This window comes from Euleptes europaea, chromosome 20 (genome assembly GCF_029931775.1).
Source record: "Euleptes europaea isolate rEulEur1 chromosome 20, rEulEur1.hap1, whole genome shotgun sequence".
Classification (NCBI taxonomy): domain Eukaryota; kingdom Metazoa; phylum Chordata; class Lepidosauria; order Squamata; family Sphaerodactylidae; genus Euleptes; species Euleptes europaea.
Genome location: NC_079331.1, coordinates 3,034,856 through 3,052,717, shown reverse-complemented (window position 1 = coordinate 3,052,717; position 17,862 = coordinate 3,034,856). Strand labels below are relative to the sequence as shown.

The window sequence follows — 17,862 nt, the reverse complement described above, 5'->3', positions numbered from 1 at the left end:
GGACCAAGGGCATCTGATTCAGCATAAGGCAGCTTCATGAGTTCATGTGAACGTTCCTTCCCCAAATCATTTCCAAAGTTTCTGTTTCGGGATTTGTGTTTATCTTGCTTCTGTCTGGGAATCAAATTAGCACGTTTGTAAAAAGAACACTATGCAAATGCATAGGTGTAGTGGTTAAGAGCGGTGGTTTGGAGCGGTGGGTTCTGATCTGGAGAACCAGGTTTGATTCCCCGCTCCTCCACATGAGCGGCGGAGGCTAATCTGGTGAACTGGATTTGTTTCCCCACTCCTACACACGAAGCCAGCTGGGTGACCTTGGGCTAGTCACAGCTCTCTCAGCCCCACCTATCTCACAGGGTGTCTGTTGTGAGGAGGGGAAGGTGACTGTAAGCGGTCTGAGTCTCCCTTAAGTGGTAAAGAAAGTCGGCATATAAAAACCTCTTCTCCTTCTCCTTCTTAGCATGCCAGTCCATTGCACATCATAAGCATGCTGTTAACTGGCCTGGGTAAGGTGCATTATGCCATGACCTCTGCTACTCATCAGATACACGGAATGCCAGTCTATTGGGGATGAGTCAAATACCCAGACTATTTATGTGTAATCTGTCATCAGATCACTTCTGACTTATGAGGACTGTATGAATTAATGGCTTCCACATGTCCTATCATTAACAGCCTTGCTCAGGTCTTCCAAACTGAGGGCCGTGGCTTCCTTTATAGAGTCAACCCATCTCATGTTGGGTCTTCCTCTCTTCCTGCTGCCCTCAACTTTTCCTAGCCTGATTGTCTTTTCCAGTGACTCTTGTCTTCTCATAATGTGCCCAAAATACGCTAGCCTCAGTTCAGTCATTTTAGCTTCTAGGAAGAATTCAGGTTTGATTTGATCTAAAGCCCATGATACGATTAAAACAGATAATTTTAGAAGCAACCTTCGGATTGTATCGTCGCTTGCCATTCTTCCCAAGGAGCACTGTCTCTGTGTGCCAAGAATCACCCAGATGTCCACTTCTTATCAGACAGGACTGCAAGAAGGGAACATTGCAGAAGGTCCCAGGTTCAATCCCCAACACCTGCAGTTAAAGAATCTGGCAGTAGGGGATGTGAAAGACTTCCGCCTGAGACCCTGGAGAGCCGCTGCCAGTCAGAGTAGACAAGACTGACACTGAGGGACCCAGGGTGTGATTCAGTATAAGGCAGCATCATGTATTGATGTTATGGAAGTGAAGTTTAGAATGTGGGGATGAGATGTGAGGGGTCTGGAGACCAAGTCCTATGAGGAAAGGTTGAAGGATCTGGGTATGTTTAGCCTGAAGAGAAGACTGAGAGGGGATATAATCACCATCTTCAAGTACATGAAGGGCTGTCATATAGAGAGGATGGTGCCGAGTTGTTTTCTGTTGCTCCAGAAGGTAGGACCAGAACCAACGGGTTGAAATTAAATCAAAAGCATTTCTGCCTAGACATTAGGAAGAACTTTCTAACAGTTAGAGCGGTTCCTCAGTGGAACGGGCTTCCTCGGGAGGTGGTGAGCTCTCCTTCCCTGGAAGTTTTTAAGCAGAGACTAGATGGCCATCTGTCAGCAATGCTGATTCCATGACCTTAGGCAGATGATGAGAGGGATGGCATCTTGGCCATCTTCTAGGCATGGAGTAGGGGTCACTGGGTGTGTGTATGGGGAGGTGGTTGTGAATTTCCTGCATTGTGCAGGGGGTTGGACTAGATGACCCTGGCGGTCCCTTCCAACTCTATGATTCTATGTACCGGAATGGGACATTTATGTGTGACTCCTTGCCTTCTCAAGTTTGCTTTACCGGATCCCTCTACAAACCCATTCGATGGTGATAAACGAATCTGATAGGTGCAGCCAGACTTGTTGGGAGACAAGAGGAGGAGGAGGACAGGAGGCTTCCGAAACGCACATCTTCATAGCGAAGGTGAGCGTTACGAGCTGACCTGGGCTCATATTTCCGAACACAGGAAATACGAGCTTGGACGGCACCTCTAAAACAGCATGTGGTGTTCTCTTCAGAGGAAAGCCAAGCTGCGAACTGCTGAAAGTTAAAATAGCTTCCTATTATCGTTTCAGAGGGATATACACAGCTGGTTTGTTTTGGAGGAGGTTTTTCTTCTTCTTTTTTTAAACAATTTCTCCATAACAAAATGACGGCGAGCGCCAAGATTCACAACACAGGGCAGGTTTCTGCATAACCCCGCAGATCAGTAGAAACATCTGGAGAATAGGGGAGCAAGAGACCGAAGGGCCGTAATTATAGCACCATATGTTGCTGCTAGCGTTTGGGAATTCCTGACAAACGAGGAAATGATTAACCAAAAGATTCTCAACATGTGTTCGGTCCTCATTATCAAATTCATGGAACCTTTTCAACACTCAAGACAGTAGAGGGATGGCAAACTGTTGCATTGCGTCCCGTTTTCTGAACTAGCGGTTTGCCCTCGGCGAACTTTGCTGGGGTGCCAAACTTAATGGGCTGCATCACACTTTAAAAGGTAAAGGTCCCCTGTGCAAGCACTGAGTCATTCCTGACCCATGGGGTGACGCCACATCCCGACGTTTACTAGGCAGGCTGTGTTTACGGGGTGGTTTGCCAGTGCCTTCCCCAGTCATCTTCCCTTTACCCCCAGCAAGCTGGGTGCTCATTTTACCATCCTTGGATGGATGGAAGGCTGAGTCAACCTCGAGCCAGCTACCTGAAACAGACTTCCGTTGGGATCGAACTCAGGTCGTGAGCAGAGCTTGGACTGCAGTACTTCAGCTTACCACTCTGCACCACGGGGCTCCTGCATCACACTTACAAGGGGGGGAAGGCAATTTTGAACCCTCCCAAATGATGAGAAGTCAACTATCCACAAGAACTGTGAATGAGCTCAAAACGGAGAGTTGCCAGCCCTCCCGGAATGCCACACAGTCTATACAGGCACAGATTCATTTGTATTTCTTTATTTTATTTAGAACATTTTAATGCTGCTTTTCCAGGGTCTCCAAGATTCCCTACAGAGCCCCGTGGCGCAGAGTGGTAAACTACAGTACTGCAGTCCAAGCTCTGCTCACAACCTGAGTTAGATCCCGACGGAAGTCGGTTCCAGGTAGCAGGCCCAAGGTTGACTCAGCCTTCCATCCTTCCGAGGTGGGTAAAATGAGTACCCTGGGGGTAAAGGGAAGATGACTGGGGGTAAAGGGAAGATGACTGGGGAAGGCACTGGCAAACTACCCCGTAAACAAAGTCTGCCTAGGAAACGTCGGGATGAGAAGTCACCCCACGGGTCAGAAATGACCTGGTTCTCGCACAGGGGACCTTTACCTTTTACCAAGATTCCCTAATGGTGCATTGGAGGTCAGTCTTCTGACTGCAGGGACCCCCCCCCCCAAACAAAATCACAGAAATTATCAAAAGGGGACACATTTTGCAGCGTGATAAAACATTTGGGAACCGTGTCCCCATTCCGGCTCAGTCCTTACAGGGGGAAAAATAATTTGCTGGCAGTTAATCCTATAATTTCATATTAATTGTTGACCACAGTTTATCATTCATTATTCTTTTTCTAAATTTACAAAGGCCATACACAACCTTTCTAATTGTTTTTTTTAACTGCTCCAGGCACTTCCCAAATGAAATCATAAAACCACAACAGTAATCGCAACGGATAGATAGGTTAAAAATCCAGGGAGGGAATTCAATTTTTAAAGGCTTTAACTAATGCCAGAAAGCTTGAAGCTTCTTGGGGAAGGGAGATCCAAAGAACTGCTTGTTCAACCTAATTGTTCCTGCAATTCGAACAAAGAGCCAGCAGAGATTGGGCCAGAGAGACCGCACCTGGACTCGACTTTTAAGCAGGGGAACGGACACAGTAAGACCGGAGGGGTATGCAGGTCAGAGGACCTGTATTACAGATTTTTGTCGGATTCTGGAGAACGAGGAGGTGAGAAAGCAGATTCCAGGGGCAGGTGGGTTCAGGCTTTAAAAAAATATTGTTTCTATTTTTATAAAGTGATTCAATAGTGTAAAGAGGCGCGCCAGGAATTCTTGGCAGCGGAAGAGAGACGGAGTTAAACGGCTTCTGAGAAACAGGTACTGGCTCTCCCTTTCTCTCACCTCAACTCTGTCGCAACACATCCCTTCGCAGTGGGCCAGTAATGGGTTCTTCGTTCCCATGTTGACACTTGGTACAGAAAAACCATTTCCCTCCGTCGGTCTTATTGCTGTGAATGGAGACCCATCTTTCCTTGGCTGCTGGCAACAACTGTTCAGCTAAAAGCCTCACACCCACAGGAGTTCGACAGTGAGAAATTTCCCCCTTCCTTCCTGTCCCCAATGCAGCATCCAATTTGATGCACCTTGAAGGACTTTCTCGGTAAATGAGCAGTCGGCGTTCCTTTGCTGTGAAGGAAACTAGAAGTCTTTTTCTTTTCTTTTTACAAGCTGGTAGGATCGGGTGTCTAATTCCTGAGTCCAGCCCCCACCGTGCAGATCAAAAAATGCACCCGGGGAAGCATCCAGGGGTCAGGTAGAGCAGTAGGGTTGCCAACCTCCAGGTAGTAACTATATAAATAGGTGTACTGATATGAAATTGTGCAACCCTAAGGAAATTATCTCAGTACACTACCACAACTTTTCCTTATAAATATATTTCTTTCTTACAAAGTTTCGTGCTCCAAGTGTTTAGTGAAGTTTAACTGTATTCAGAACTTATAATTCTGTTGTTGTACAAGTTGTCAAGACAAGTTAAAAGGTTAAAATTAAAATAATATACACTTGGAGAAAGAAACTTTGTAAGAAAGAAATATATTTATAAGGAAAAGTTGTGGTAGTGTACTGAGATAATTCCCTTAGGGTTGCACAACCTCCAGGTAGTAGCTGGAGATCTCCTGCTATTACAACTGATCTGCAGCCGACAGAGATCGGTTCCCCTGGAGAAAATGGCCGCTTTGGCCATTGGACTCTATGGCATTGAGGTCCCTCCCCTCCCAAACCCCACCCTCCTCAGGCTCCACCCCAAAAACCTCCCGCCGGTGGCGAAGAGGGACCTGGCAACCCTACCTGAGAGGGATTTCAGAAACAGCAGAAGAGCAGATTCCATATTTCAAAGCTATGCTTTACACCAGAACTCAACCGGCAGCATCTGGAGCCATTCAGTTCAGGGCCGGTACGGTAACGGCATGAAGTCATACCTCCAGCATTTCATCCGTGTTTAATGAATCCTTGAAAAACTTTACCCTCCTCCCCTCCCCTTACATAAGCCTACAAACCACTTACGGAGATTAATGAGAATTGGCTGTGCTAATGCATTACTCTGGGGCTCATTTTGTTTCAAAGGCTTTTTTTGAAAAGGGGAAAGAAAGAGGAGACGGGGAGAGGCAGGGATCACTCGACAGGTGGTTGAGCTCTCGGATCGCGCAGTGCCCTAGGTACTTCACGGTGACATTTCTCAGGACCTTCCCCCACAATCTCAAATAGGGTGGAGGATAGGGGGGCATCATTATCATAAAAGTTGACGGGACTGGTGGAGTCTTCCAAACAGACACTGTGGTGGCGGAAAGTGACTTAACGGCAACACTGGAGGGTTTTCAAGGCAAGGGATGAACGGAGGTGGCTGGCCATTGCGTGGAATGGTCCATAAGATTATTTTTTTTTACTAGATGCACATTCAGATCCATTCACCCCAAGTCAGTTGTTCAATGTGTGTGAATGCCTAGAACCTGTGCTTCCCATTAAATTCAACGTTATATACCACTTCTTTTTAAATACATTGATCATAGAATCAGAGGGTTGGAAGGGACCACCAGGGTCATCTAGTCCAACCCCCTGCACAATGCAGGACATTCACAACTACCTCCCCCTACACACCCCCAGTGACCCCTACTCCATGCCCAGAAGATGGCCAAGATGTCCCCCCTCTCTTTATCTGCCCAAGGTCATAGTATCAGCATTGCTGACAGATGGCCATCTAGCCTCTGCCAAAAACCTCCAGGGAAGGAGAGCTCACCACCTTCCGAGGAAGCCTTGTTCCACTGAGGAACCGCTCTTACCATCAGGAAGTTCTTCCTATGTCTAGATGGAAACTCTTGCCTGCCTTTGCGTAGCAACCCTAGACTTCCTTGGCAGTCTCCCATCCCAACACGAACCACACCTGACCTTGCTTAGCTTCTGAGATTTGATGAGATCAGGCTAGCCATCCAGATCAGGGCAGAGACCAGCAGAGGTGGCTTGCCGTTGCGTAGCAATCATGGACTTCCGAGGTGGTCTCCCATCCAAGAACTAACCAGGGCCGACCCTGCTTAGCTTCCAAGATTTGATGAGACTGGGCAAGCCTGGGCCATTCAGGCAGAGCAAACAGGTACTGTGGCAGTTCTTAAATGTACAAATCAGCAGGACCCATAACGATCCATACGTTCAAATGATTTGTCAGTATCAAATTCCTGAATACACGAAGCTGCCTAATAAAGTCCTCACTACCACAGCTTCTTAGCGGCTATGCAACACCGGGCTCCCTCCAACCCAGCACTTCAGTCCCCCCTGTTGTTATCACCCTTCTCCAGTTCTTATCTGGGGCTCTCTGCGTTTCGACCAGGCTGTTCCTCTCCCACGCGGGACAGCCACAGCCAGTAAAACGCGTTAACTTTAATTGACTTCATTTGGGTTCGCGGGGCTTTGCAGACCATCTCCCGAGCCAAAGAATCAAGAATCCCAGATGGCAGAAGCCGCGGAAGCAACATTTTACTCAACTGCTTTCCGTGAGCCGAAGGAACCGCATCTACCGAGATTACGGAATTAGGAGGCTGCTCGATGTGATTTTAAAGCTGCGCTTTAATGGACACAATTCGCTACGCTGCTCTGCTTTCCTTCGGCGAGCGGGAGCGACACAATCCAGCTTCCCCGTCTCTTACCCGTTCAGCAGCGCTGGCGGCTGCTAGCTACGGCAGGCTATGGGCAGAGGGGGTGCGACAGGGAAGGAACAGCTGGGAACTTGGGCGTATGGTTGGCGAATGCGCCACAAGGCTGCTAAGCCGCACCCACCTCCCAGGGTTGTTGTGAGGGCACAGAGAGGAAGGGATAACTACACACACTGCCTTGAGCCCCCTAGCAGACAGGTGGGATAAAAATGCACTGAATAGACTGATATAGGAAAGTTCAATCTGCCTCAGCTGAAGCGTGTAGAGTTCCTGTAGCACCACCGATAGGGTTCCCTGTGCTACCTGGGCAAATGCCCAGGGACTGGGAAGTTTGGGGGGATGTGATGGCATTTCCAGGTGAAGCTCTACAAATTTCTCCTAATCTCTATGGTAAACGCCATAGAGACATGGGAAAATTCCTAGAGAACCACTTCGGAGGCCATTTCCCGCCCTTCCCCCCCCCCCCGACTCCACAATTTCTGAAGGGCAGCGGATTGGGGCGGAGGGAAAGGGGTTAATCATCATGCAAACGATATGCCTAACAACCAACCTCCTCTCTCTGTGTGTCCTTTGTTCTTCCCCATTCTATGCACAGCTAGGGTTGCCAGGTCCCTCTTTGCCACTGGAAGGAGGTTTTTGGGGTGAGCCTGAAGAGGACGGGGTTTGGGGAGAGGGGGGACTTCAATGCCATACAGTCCAATTGCCAAAGTGGCCATTTTCTCCCGGGTAATGGATCTCTATCAGCTGGAGCTCAGTTGTAATAGCAGGAGATCTCCAGCTAGTACCTGGAGGTTGGTAACCCTACATATGGCTCTGTATGGAGTCATACATCTCTACGGGCTGCTCTTGTAGAAATAATGCCCTCATACTTCCATGTTTGTGATGCTGGATTTAGCTGGCCACTCGCGAAAGGGAAAGTTATCTTCAGATTAGGCTTCTCTCTCTCTCCTTTTGACTGCAACCTAAATGTGAACTGAATCGAATAAATGTAAGTTTTACTTTTTTTGCAATATACTTCTTGGGATATTTATTTATGCGCCCAATCACGCTTCTATGACTACGCAAACTCTGCTGTATGAACCAAATATCCCAAAATGGAGTCTTATCCATCTGCCGATCTCTGCAAAACTGGGATGCCTCCTGTCAGAGCAGCCAACAAAACGACCATCTTTCCTTACCACCTGATTTTGCTTCGATCTATCCCGCTTTGTGACAGCCATTCGCAAAAGAGCAGAATGGCAAACATTCCTTCTCAGGGCGCCGCGACTGGAAACAATTAAAACAGAAGCTCATGAACAGCTAGCCCCAAAAACGAAAGAAAGGGAACAAAAAAAGATTGTCTAACAGGTGGAGACAAAAAAAGAAAGGGGAAGAGGAATAAAGGGGGTGTGTACTGCCATGAGAAAGGAACCTCTATGAAGCTGGTACTTGGAAAGTAATAACTTACAGCTGGGATACCGAACAGCTGGATGACCTTTGGAGATACGTGTGGAGATTGCCGAACCATCTGCCAGGCCACCGAACTCAAAAAACAGTTCATTCAAAGCACACTGCAATTCATGATCGGTATGTAATTCTTGCTTCGGTCTCATAATTAAGTCGCCGGGATAGGAACGTTTGCGCAAAAGTCCTAGGGTGGATATCAATACTGACGGAACTGTAGCAGCTAAGATTTGGCACGCCAAGACAAAAACTAGATGGCGCTTCAGTAATGGACTTTGGCATCCGAGCTGACAAGCTGGAGGGTTCGCAGAAAGAATCGATCGTGCGTTTCCTCGCCGAGGCTTCTCGGCAAACGAAGCAACGACTTGAAAAAGCATCACAGCCAAAAAAAAATAATAATCTTTGGCTTAAAATTAACATTTGGGAAATTGAGTATCCTCCCTGTATCCCAACACACACACACATTGCTTCCCCTCTGGGGCTTTAAAAAAAAAATGTAGCCCAGTTCACTGCTTCAAAACAATTACGGCAGTGTGGAAACTGTGATGTCCGTGCGAGGAAATGAAAAGAAGTCAGCTCATACAAATTGGCCTCTGAATTTCTTATCTGAAGTGCCTTTTTTTAAAAAAAGTAGTAAACTGGAGACACACCTCAGCGTGAAAAAACATACATATATTCTGTTTTCTCGATCAGCTCCCAGAATGGACAAAGCTAGCAACTGCAGGACAACACAGTTGTCGTTGTTCCCCACTCGGTTAAAGGCTAAAGCGAGGAGTTGCGACACACAGCCATGTTCTTCGCTTAATAAAAAACACAACCACGAAATCAGCCTAAGAGGGCTGTAAATTTAAAGGGGGGGATGGCAGGGGAAGAGCTGGACTCATGCTGCTCCCTGGCATGGTTTCAAGGAATCTGGTGAGCAGAATTTCCCAGGTGTTGTCTTCTACCTATAAGGGTGTTAGAAGGATCACTCCTAAATGCAACTTGTATTCAGAGTTTGGCCGTCAACCCCTTTCAAGCCAGACATATTTTCTATTCAGCTTGATATTAAAAAATTCACTTTTATAAAAAAAAAAAAAAATTCTTTCACCATTTGAGCGACTAACCCCTCTCAACTTCTGGCTTTTAATAAATCCTGAAGCTCTCCCGTTCCAATATAAACCAAAATTCTTTTCATTACAGATTCTAAATTGATAGGGTTCACAGCCCCTTAAATAGAGCTTGTTTTTTAATAAAGGCAAAAGTTTGTATTGGAGCAGTAGCGGATTAAAAAGCAGTTACAAACTCCAGCTGGAACACAGTGGATAAGGGAGAAATAAAGCGCGTGTGCATAACAGGCACATGGGGGCATTTTTTTTTTTAAGCGGAAAAAATATTCTTAACTCCACCGTTAGGGCTTTGCCGTAAATTATGGGTGAGGTGCGCCCTTCCGCGTGCTCCAACACAAACATGAGGTGCAAAATTCGGCCCCGTTGCTACAAAGGACTGTTATGCGGGAGAGAGAAAGAGGCACGGCGGTAGCGGTGCACCGAAGCCCCTGAGCTTTCTCCACTGGCACCATAGAGAATGAGTCATTGATGTTGAATTATGGGAAGGAGGAGGTCTCCAAAGTGGCGAGCATTCGGTTAATGCTTTGAGGAGAGCAGCAGCCGCGTCCCCTGCCCGCTGTATGGAACCAATTATCATCTCTGTATAATTACAACATCGGCTAAGCAACTGCTCTCCGGGGGCCACCTTACTCAGCCAAAACGTTGGCTGCGGGTTTGCTCCAGCGTAGACCCACACAGAGAGACAATTGTAATATTCTGCGTTGGACAAAAGACGACTTTTCCCCAAGACCAGGGATGTTTTCGAGTTTCTCGGCCCTGCCGTTTCCACTCGAAAATCCCACTTTCAATTTCGCGTGCCCCTTTTGCCAAGCAAATCCATGATCTCTCTGTTTTCTTTCATCGTATTGAAATTCTCCCCATAAAATGAATGCATTCTTCAGTATTACTGCCTTTTCAGTAAATCAGCATTATACCACATTATATGCATACACGACAAACACGAAACTAGACTGCATACAAAACCCTCACAACGACGCTTCTTCTTTGTAGGTTCTTAAGTATTGATTGGATACCTACTTTTCAGGGATATTATAGCTGCAGTTCCTGCACTGGCAGGGGGGTTGGACTAGATGACCCTGGTACTGCCTCCCAACTCTGAGAGAAAACAATAATGTGTGTGCAAATGGCAGAGACAGAGACAGCTTATAGTAAGGACCCCTCATGGGCGAGTCAGTGACATTACTGATGACGCACTGTCACAAGCAAATGAATGGCGCCACAGAACAGTAAAAATCGGTTGACCATCTCCCCACAAGAAGGAAGCGACAGACTTTCCATAACCCATCACGTTAAAAACACAACAGTGATTTGTCTTCCCTTACCTTCTGCAAAGGGTTCCCACTCATAGAACCGACCCATAAAAGGCTTGTTGTTGTACGATGCACACTGCGCATCCCGGATGCTTCTGTTTTCAGGGCATGGCTGTTAAATGAAATAGAAATATTGTTACAGAAATATTTATTGCTCACTTATAGGCAGGCAGGCAGATAGAGAGAGAGATGGTGGTGGAAAGTGCTGTCTAGTCATAGCTGACTTACGGCAACCCCCTGTAGGGGCTCTAAGGCAAGAGACGAACAAAGATGGTGAGGGGTCTGGAGACCAAGTCCTATGAGGAAAGGTTGAAGGAGCTGGGTATGTTTAGCCTGAAGAGGAGAAGACTGAGAGGAGATAGGATAACCATATTCAAGTACCTGAGGGGCTGTCATATAGAGGAGGGTACTGAGTTGTTTTCTGTGGCCCCAGAAGGTCGGACCAGGACCAACGGGTTGAAATTAAATCAAAAGAGTTTCCGTCTAGACATTAGGAAGAATTTTCTAACAGTCAGAGCGGTTCCGCAGTGGAACAGTCTTCCTCGGGAGGTGGTGAGCTCTCCTTCCCTGGAGGTTTTTAAGAGGCTAGATGGCCATCTGTCAGCAGTGTTGATTCTATGACCTTAGGCAGATGATAAGAGGGAGGGCACCTTGGCCATCTTCTGAGCATGGAGTAGGGGTCACGGGGTGTGGGGGGAGGTAGTTGTGAATTTCCTGCATTGGGCAGGGGGTTGGACTAGATGACCCTTGTGGTCCCAACTCTATGATTCTTGAGGTGTTTAGAACTAATTACAACTGATCTCCAGATGTCAGAGATCAATTCCCCTAGAAAAAAGGGCTGCTTTGGAGGGTGTTCTTCCTGTGAACAAGGTAAAAGTTTGCAGCAACATTTGAGCAAGGCCTTTGAGATAAACTTTTCACTGTTGGGCATTAGTAGTTTCCATTTTACTCAAGTGATGCGTCAGTTTGCTTATCTCTCCCTTTCCGTGCTTGCGTTTTGTTTCCAAAAATATTGATTTAATTAGCCTTAAACCAGTGAACCGTGCCTGACCTGGGGGGGGGGGGGGAGATCCAGTACAGTCGGACTGACTAGCTGGGGGGAAATGGTTTTTGCCAGAATCGGCAGGTCATTTGCGCTGGATCGTTCCAAACGCTTAGTCAAGACTTTAATTGCTTTTTTTGGGGGGGGGAGGTTTCGGTAACAAAGTCACCCTATTGCCCAAGTGCATCATCTCCATGTAGCACTGGAGCAGCTGTGTAAATTTGCAAGTGTATGACCAGTCTGAACGCTGAGGCGTCCGAGAGAGTGACGCCATTTTCCTGGTGATCGGCCAACAAGCTGCTAAAACTGACAGGCTCCCCAAAGCATGACACGTTGCAATCAGACAGTATGCACAGAAGAAAAGCTACGGCTCTGATGGAAAAGCGCACCCCTTGCGTGCATAAAGGCTCAGGTTTGGTTCCTGACCCCTCCAGTTAAAAGAGTTCAGGTAACATGGCTACGGTTGCCAACTGTGGCTTGGGAAACACACCTGGAGATTTTTGGGATGGAGCCTGAGGAGGGCGGAGTTTGGGAAGGAGAGGTACTTCAATGGAAAATTTGGGAAAGTGGTTAATCTGACCTGTAAAACCCTTCCAGATGCTACCAAGAAAGCCCTTGTGGGAATGCATGTTTTTACTGGAAACAATTGTGGATTTTCCCTATCTTTAAATGCGAGGGAAACCATTCATTCTACCAGCCGATCGAAAAGAACGGCAAGACGTTTCCATTCAGTTAAGATTGTCTTGGGAGAGCAAAACTATTGTTTTACAAAGTCCCACAAAGCATATCCCCACGGCGAACGGAAAGAAGAACTCCACCGGCACACTTATGTGGTCCAAATAAATAATTTTGGGGGCACGTTTATGAGCAGAGAAAGAAATAACAGATTCTTTGTTTTACTACCGTGTCAACAGGCTCTGACATTACACATTCGTTGGCTCCACTAACAGTGCGATCCTAAGCAGAGTTACACCCAGCTAAGCTCACTGATTCCGATAAATATAGAAGGGTTCGACTGCGTTTAGGGTTGCACCATTAGGGTGTAGGTTTTCGTTTCTTTCAACAACAGCAATGCTTTCTGTTGATCTTCCTAAACTTCACGAACGGGAGAGGGACGCTCTTGCAATCTAACCGTCCTCTAACCCATGTCCCAGTGTCCTTCCTCGGTGACTTGCTGATGGCATTGTAGAAAATGCTGTTAATTTATGAATGGACATCTCACTCACGTAGGAGGGTGCTTTGGAGGGAGGATTCGCTTCAAAAAGGATGTGGGCGGAATGGAGCGAGCGCAGAGGAGAGCGACGAGGATGATCGGGGCCTGGAGACCAAGCCCTGTGAGGAAAGGCTGAGGGAGTTGGAAATGTTTAGTCTGGAGAAGAGGAGGTTGAGGGGGAACATGATTGCCCTCTAAATATTTGAAGGGCTGTCACTTAGAGGAGGGTGGGGAGCTGTTCCCATTGGCAGCAGAGGATCGGACTCCCAACAATGGGTTTAAATTGCCTGCTGGATATTAGGAGCAATTTTTACAGTAAGAGTTGTTCGACAGTGGAATCAGCTACCTGGGGAGGTGGTGAGCTCCCCCTCACCGGCAGTCTTTAAGCAGAGGCTGGACAAGCACTTGTCAGGGACGCTCTAGGTGGATCCTGCATTGAGCAGGGGGTTGTGGTAGATGGCCTGTATGGCCCCTTCCAACTCTATGATTCTATGCTTCCATGACTCTATGGACCCATCCCCAAATCTCCAGGAATTTCTCAACCCAGAGTGGGCAACCCTACACGGAGGCCAAATCTTCCCCCCTTTCTTGCCCCCCCCCAGCACTGGTTTTCAGAGGGTTATTGCCACTGAAGATGGAAGCCCCATCCAGCCATCGTGGTGAATAAACACTGATTAATCGATCTGCTGTGCATGTGTCTAAAAGCCAAATAAACTAGTGGCCATCACTACACAGATTAACCAGCCTTTGAGTGAAGGGGGGAGCTTCCATTCAAGGGCTGTCATATAGAGGAGGGGGCCGAGTGGTTTTCTGTTGCCCCAAAAGGTCGGACCAGAACCAACGGGTTGAAATTAAATCAAAAGAGTTTCCATCTAGACATTAGGAAGAACTTTCTAACAGTTAGAGCGGTTCCTCAGTGGAACAGGCTTCCTCGGGAGGTGGTGAGCTCTCCTTCCCTGGAGGTTTTGAAGCAGAGGCTAGATGCCCATCTGTCAGCAATGCTGATTCTATGACCTTAGGCAGTTCATGAGAGGGAGGGCATCTTGGCCATCTTCTGGGCATGGAGGGGGGTCACTGGGGGTGTGGGAGGGGAGGTAGTTGTGAAATTCCTGCATTGTGCAGGGGGTTGGACTAGATGACCCTGGTGGTCCCTTCCAACTCTATGATTCTATGATTCATTGGTCTGTCCAGGTCCCATCCAACTTCATTCTAGGAATTCTCCCTGCCTCAATTTGCTTCATAAAACAGCATAAATCCCCGCTGAGCTTGGCCAGACTTCCTAAATCCTTGAAGGCCAATTGCTGAGAGCGAATCAAATAAAATAAATTTGGAAAACAACACACACACAAAAAAAAAAGTTCCTATCGCCGCTTGTCCAAGTTTCTGTTGGATTCAAGTTCACAGTCAGAGGCAGGAGGGATGACGTCTTCTGTCTTGACCATCCAAGGGATCTTCTCTGAGCAACCCCAGCCAGGCGCCACGGCCATGACTATTTTGAGCAAATCCTTTAACTGCAGTCACACACTTGGCCGCTGTTGGTCTCAACTACAGACTCACATTTTTTTTTAAAAAACCATCCAGATATCCTTTGCCTAGAAAGTAATATTTATAGAAAACGTGTGTAATGCAAGAGGCACTCGCGTTAAAGAGAAACCAATGAGAAGTTATTTCCATTTGACAAAACCTGGCTAGAAGTCTGAAGGCTGTCCCGAGCGCTAAACTCTTTCTGACTCCACTGTGCAAAGATTTTTTAAAAAAAGAAATATATTTATTTAGATTTCCCACCTCCTCTTTCTAAATGGCTTAGGGTTGGATCCGGGGCTATGCAAAGAGGAGCAGAGGTCGTACTCGGGTTGCCAGCCTTTAGGTGGGGCCTAGAGATCTCCAGACTACAGAGATCAGATCTATGGCATTATACTCTGCTGAGATCCTGCCCTCCTCAAGCCCCACCCTCCCCAGGCTCCACCCGCCAACTCTCAAGGAATTTCCAAACCCAGAATTGGCAACCCTAGTTTGTTCCAAAAATATCTCTGCACAACTCCTAGAGCCTGTTGCAAAGACCCAAACCTGATCGACACACTTCCATGCGCGCAGAATGTTTCTTTTCATTACATTCTTCATAGACTCACAGAGTTGGAAGGGACCACCAGGGTTGGCTAGTCCAACCCCCTGCACAATGCAGGAAATTCACAACTACCTCCCCTCCCACACCCCCTACTCCATGGCCAGAAGATGGCCAAGATGCCCTCCTTCTCATCATCTGCTTAAGGTCATAGAATCAGCATTGCTGACAGATGGGCATCTAGCCTCTGCTTCAAAACCTTCAGGGAAGGAGAGCTCACCAGCTCCCAACGAAGCCTTTTCCACTGAGGAACCGCTCTATCTGTTAGAAAATTCTTCCTAATGTCTAGACGGAAACTCTTCTGATTTAAGTTCAACCCGTTGGTTCTGGTCCGACCTTCTGGGTAACAGAAAACAACTCTGCACCCTCCTCTATATGACAGCCCTTCAAGTATTTTAAGATGGTTATCATATCCCCTCTCAGTCTTCTCCTCTTCAGGCTAAACACACCCAGCTCCTTCAACCTTTCCTCATAGGACTTGGTCTCCAGACCTTCTCTTTTATGCATATTTAATAACTAACACTTGTTCTGTGAAATCAGGTAATTTATGTAGGATTGTGTTATGCCCCAGGTACTTGGGGGTTAACAGAAAGAAAATTAAGTAATACATGGCTGTACTTTGGAGTACGATAGCCAGGTCTCCCTCGTCACCCGGGGAGAGTAGGTTTGCCAGATCTCTGTTGGGAAACACCTGGAGATTTGAGAATGGAGCCTCCAAAGCAGCCGTTTTCTCCACGGGAATTGATCTCTGTAGTCTGGAGATCAGTTGTAATTCCAGGAGATTCTCAGGTCCCACCTGGAGGCTGGTGATGGAAAGTCCAACAGCCCACAGTTTACAGGTGATAATACCCTAAGAGGATAAAGCTCTATAGCCACTTCTTCATATATGCTGCCAAAAAGAGTGCAACCAGGAAGAAATTTCACCCCATAACATGGGCAAAGATCCAGAGAAATGCTACCAAACCACTGGAAAAATCCTAAACAAATTACAGATTTTATACAAGACGCCTCCAAAACGCATTAGTCCAGAAATTTTCTCCAGGTGGTAACAGGCTTATCTTGAAAAATTGTGTGATGCAACACGGCAACAGATGAGGTGAGAGCAGGAGGAGGAAAATAAAATTCCTTGGCCAAGAATCTTTAAGAGGCTCAAAAGCCAAGGACACAGAGGGGTTGGCAAAGGGAAAAAACCTCTCTCTGGCTTCTTTCTGCTTGTAAATCAATCAATGTTCTGCTCACTTTCCAATGACCGCTGCCCCCGGCAAGTCCAACCCCCTCCCCACCCCACCCCCAAGAACAAATTTCAGCAGCAAGAGAAACTTGGCATTCACTTTTCTGTCATGGGGAGAACTCAATATATGTGCGCTCTTGCATACACACACACACACATTTATGTATTTATTAAAATAAATTTATGTACTGGTTTCCCAAAACTCATTACAACAAAATACCTTCGTATTCAGCCTGGCAAAGCCCCAGAAGAGGCTGGACTACTCTGCAGGTCTGGACTATGTGCAGAGGACAGATTATTCAATACCCTAAAGCTTCCAGCGCCCAGAGAGACACCTCAACCTGGAAAGGCATTACTAGGATACTCAGAAAAAAAATCCTTTTACAGTTGGCGGGTGGGGGGGAGGTTGCATTTTGCAAGCACGTTAATAAAACCTGTGCTCTCAATCAGGCAGACATTCCAGTACAAATTGCCTTCTGGCAGCATGCGGAGGTTTCACTCACAAGCACTGCGTCATTTGGGGGTTGGTGGAGAAATTTTTATGGTGCTTGTATATGAGGAGGAGGAGGAGGAGAAGGAGGAGGAGGAGGAGGAGGAGGAGGAGGAGGAGGAGAAGAAGAAGAAGAAGAAGAATTGGTTTTTTATACACCACGCTGGCTCTCAATCTTCTTCAAGCAATCTTCTTGAAGACGGTTTCCAGAATGCCATTGGTTTCCCTGGCTCATTGTGCTTTAGTGCAATAGCTGAGGTTGCCAACTCTGAGTTGGGAAATTCATGGAGTCGGGGATGCGGTAGGGATGCCAGCCTCCCCAGGCTCCACCCCCAAACCTCCCTGAGTCTCCCAGACTGGATCTGGCAACCCTAGGTTGCAGCCTGGGGAGGGTGGGGACCTCAGTAGGGTACAATGGCCTAGAGTCCACCCTCCAAAGCAGCCATTTTCTCCAGGGGAACTGATCTCTGTGCTTTGGAGATCAGCGGTAATTCCAGGAAATCTCCAGGCCCCACCTGGAGGTTGGTACTTAGCTCACAAATGTACAAAGTTAAAAAAAATGGCCAACTCTCAGAGCTACAGGGAATTATCACCAATATATTAAACTACTTTTCAAGAAGGCTCTGGTTTCAGAGAAGCTAAGAGCAGATCAAGTCGTAGGTGATCGGCAGGTATCCGGAGAGCTGGTTACGGTCAGAGTACACGAAACCGAGCTTGATAGACCAACAATCTGATTCAGTATAAGGCAGCTTCATGGGCTCGTTTGTTAATTGCAAACCTCACGGATTACAGTTGGGTTGAAAAAGCAAGAAACAGGGAGAGCGCTCCACCCAAGACCTAAAAATATATACACTGTGCAAGTTGAGTTCAAATAACTTCCACCATTGCATGGATGCTAGAGGCATATTTTCAGGCATACGGAATATGAAACCAAACGTCCACACAGTTGACAACGCCATCCTCCCCACCCTATTAAAAAAGTGAACAAACCC

At 47.1% G+C, this 17,862-nt stretch overlaps 1 protein-coding gene across 1 annotated transcript in view; it reads right to left on the bottom strand.

The window, feature by feature from the left end:
- Window positions 1-17,862, bottom strand: part of THSD4 (thrombospondin type 1 domain containing 4) — a 235,768-nt gene that overhangs the window by 151,870 nt on the left and 66,036 nt on the right. The window contains exon 10 of the mRNA XM_056866032.1: window positions 10,785-10,884. Within this exon, the coding sequence (XP_056722010.1) occupies window positions 10,785-10,884 (100 nt within the window). The remainder of the gene's footprint in view (window positions 1-10,784; window positions 10,885-17,862) is intronic.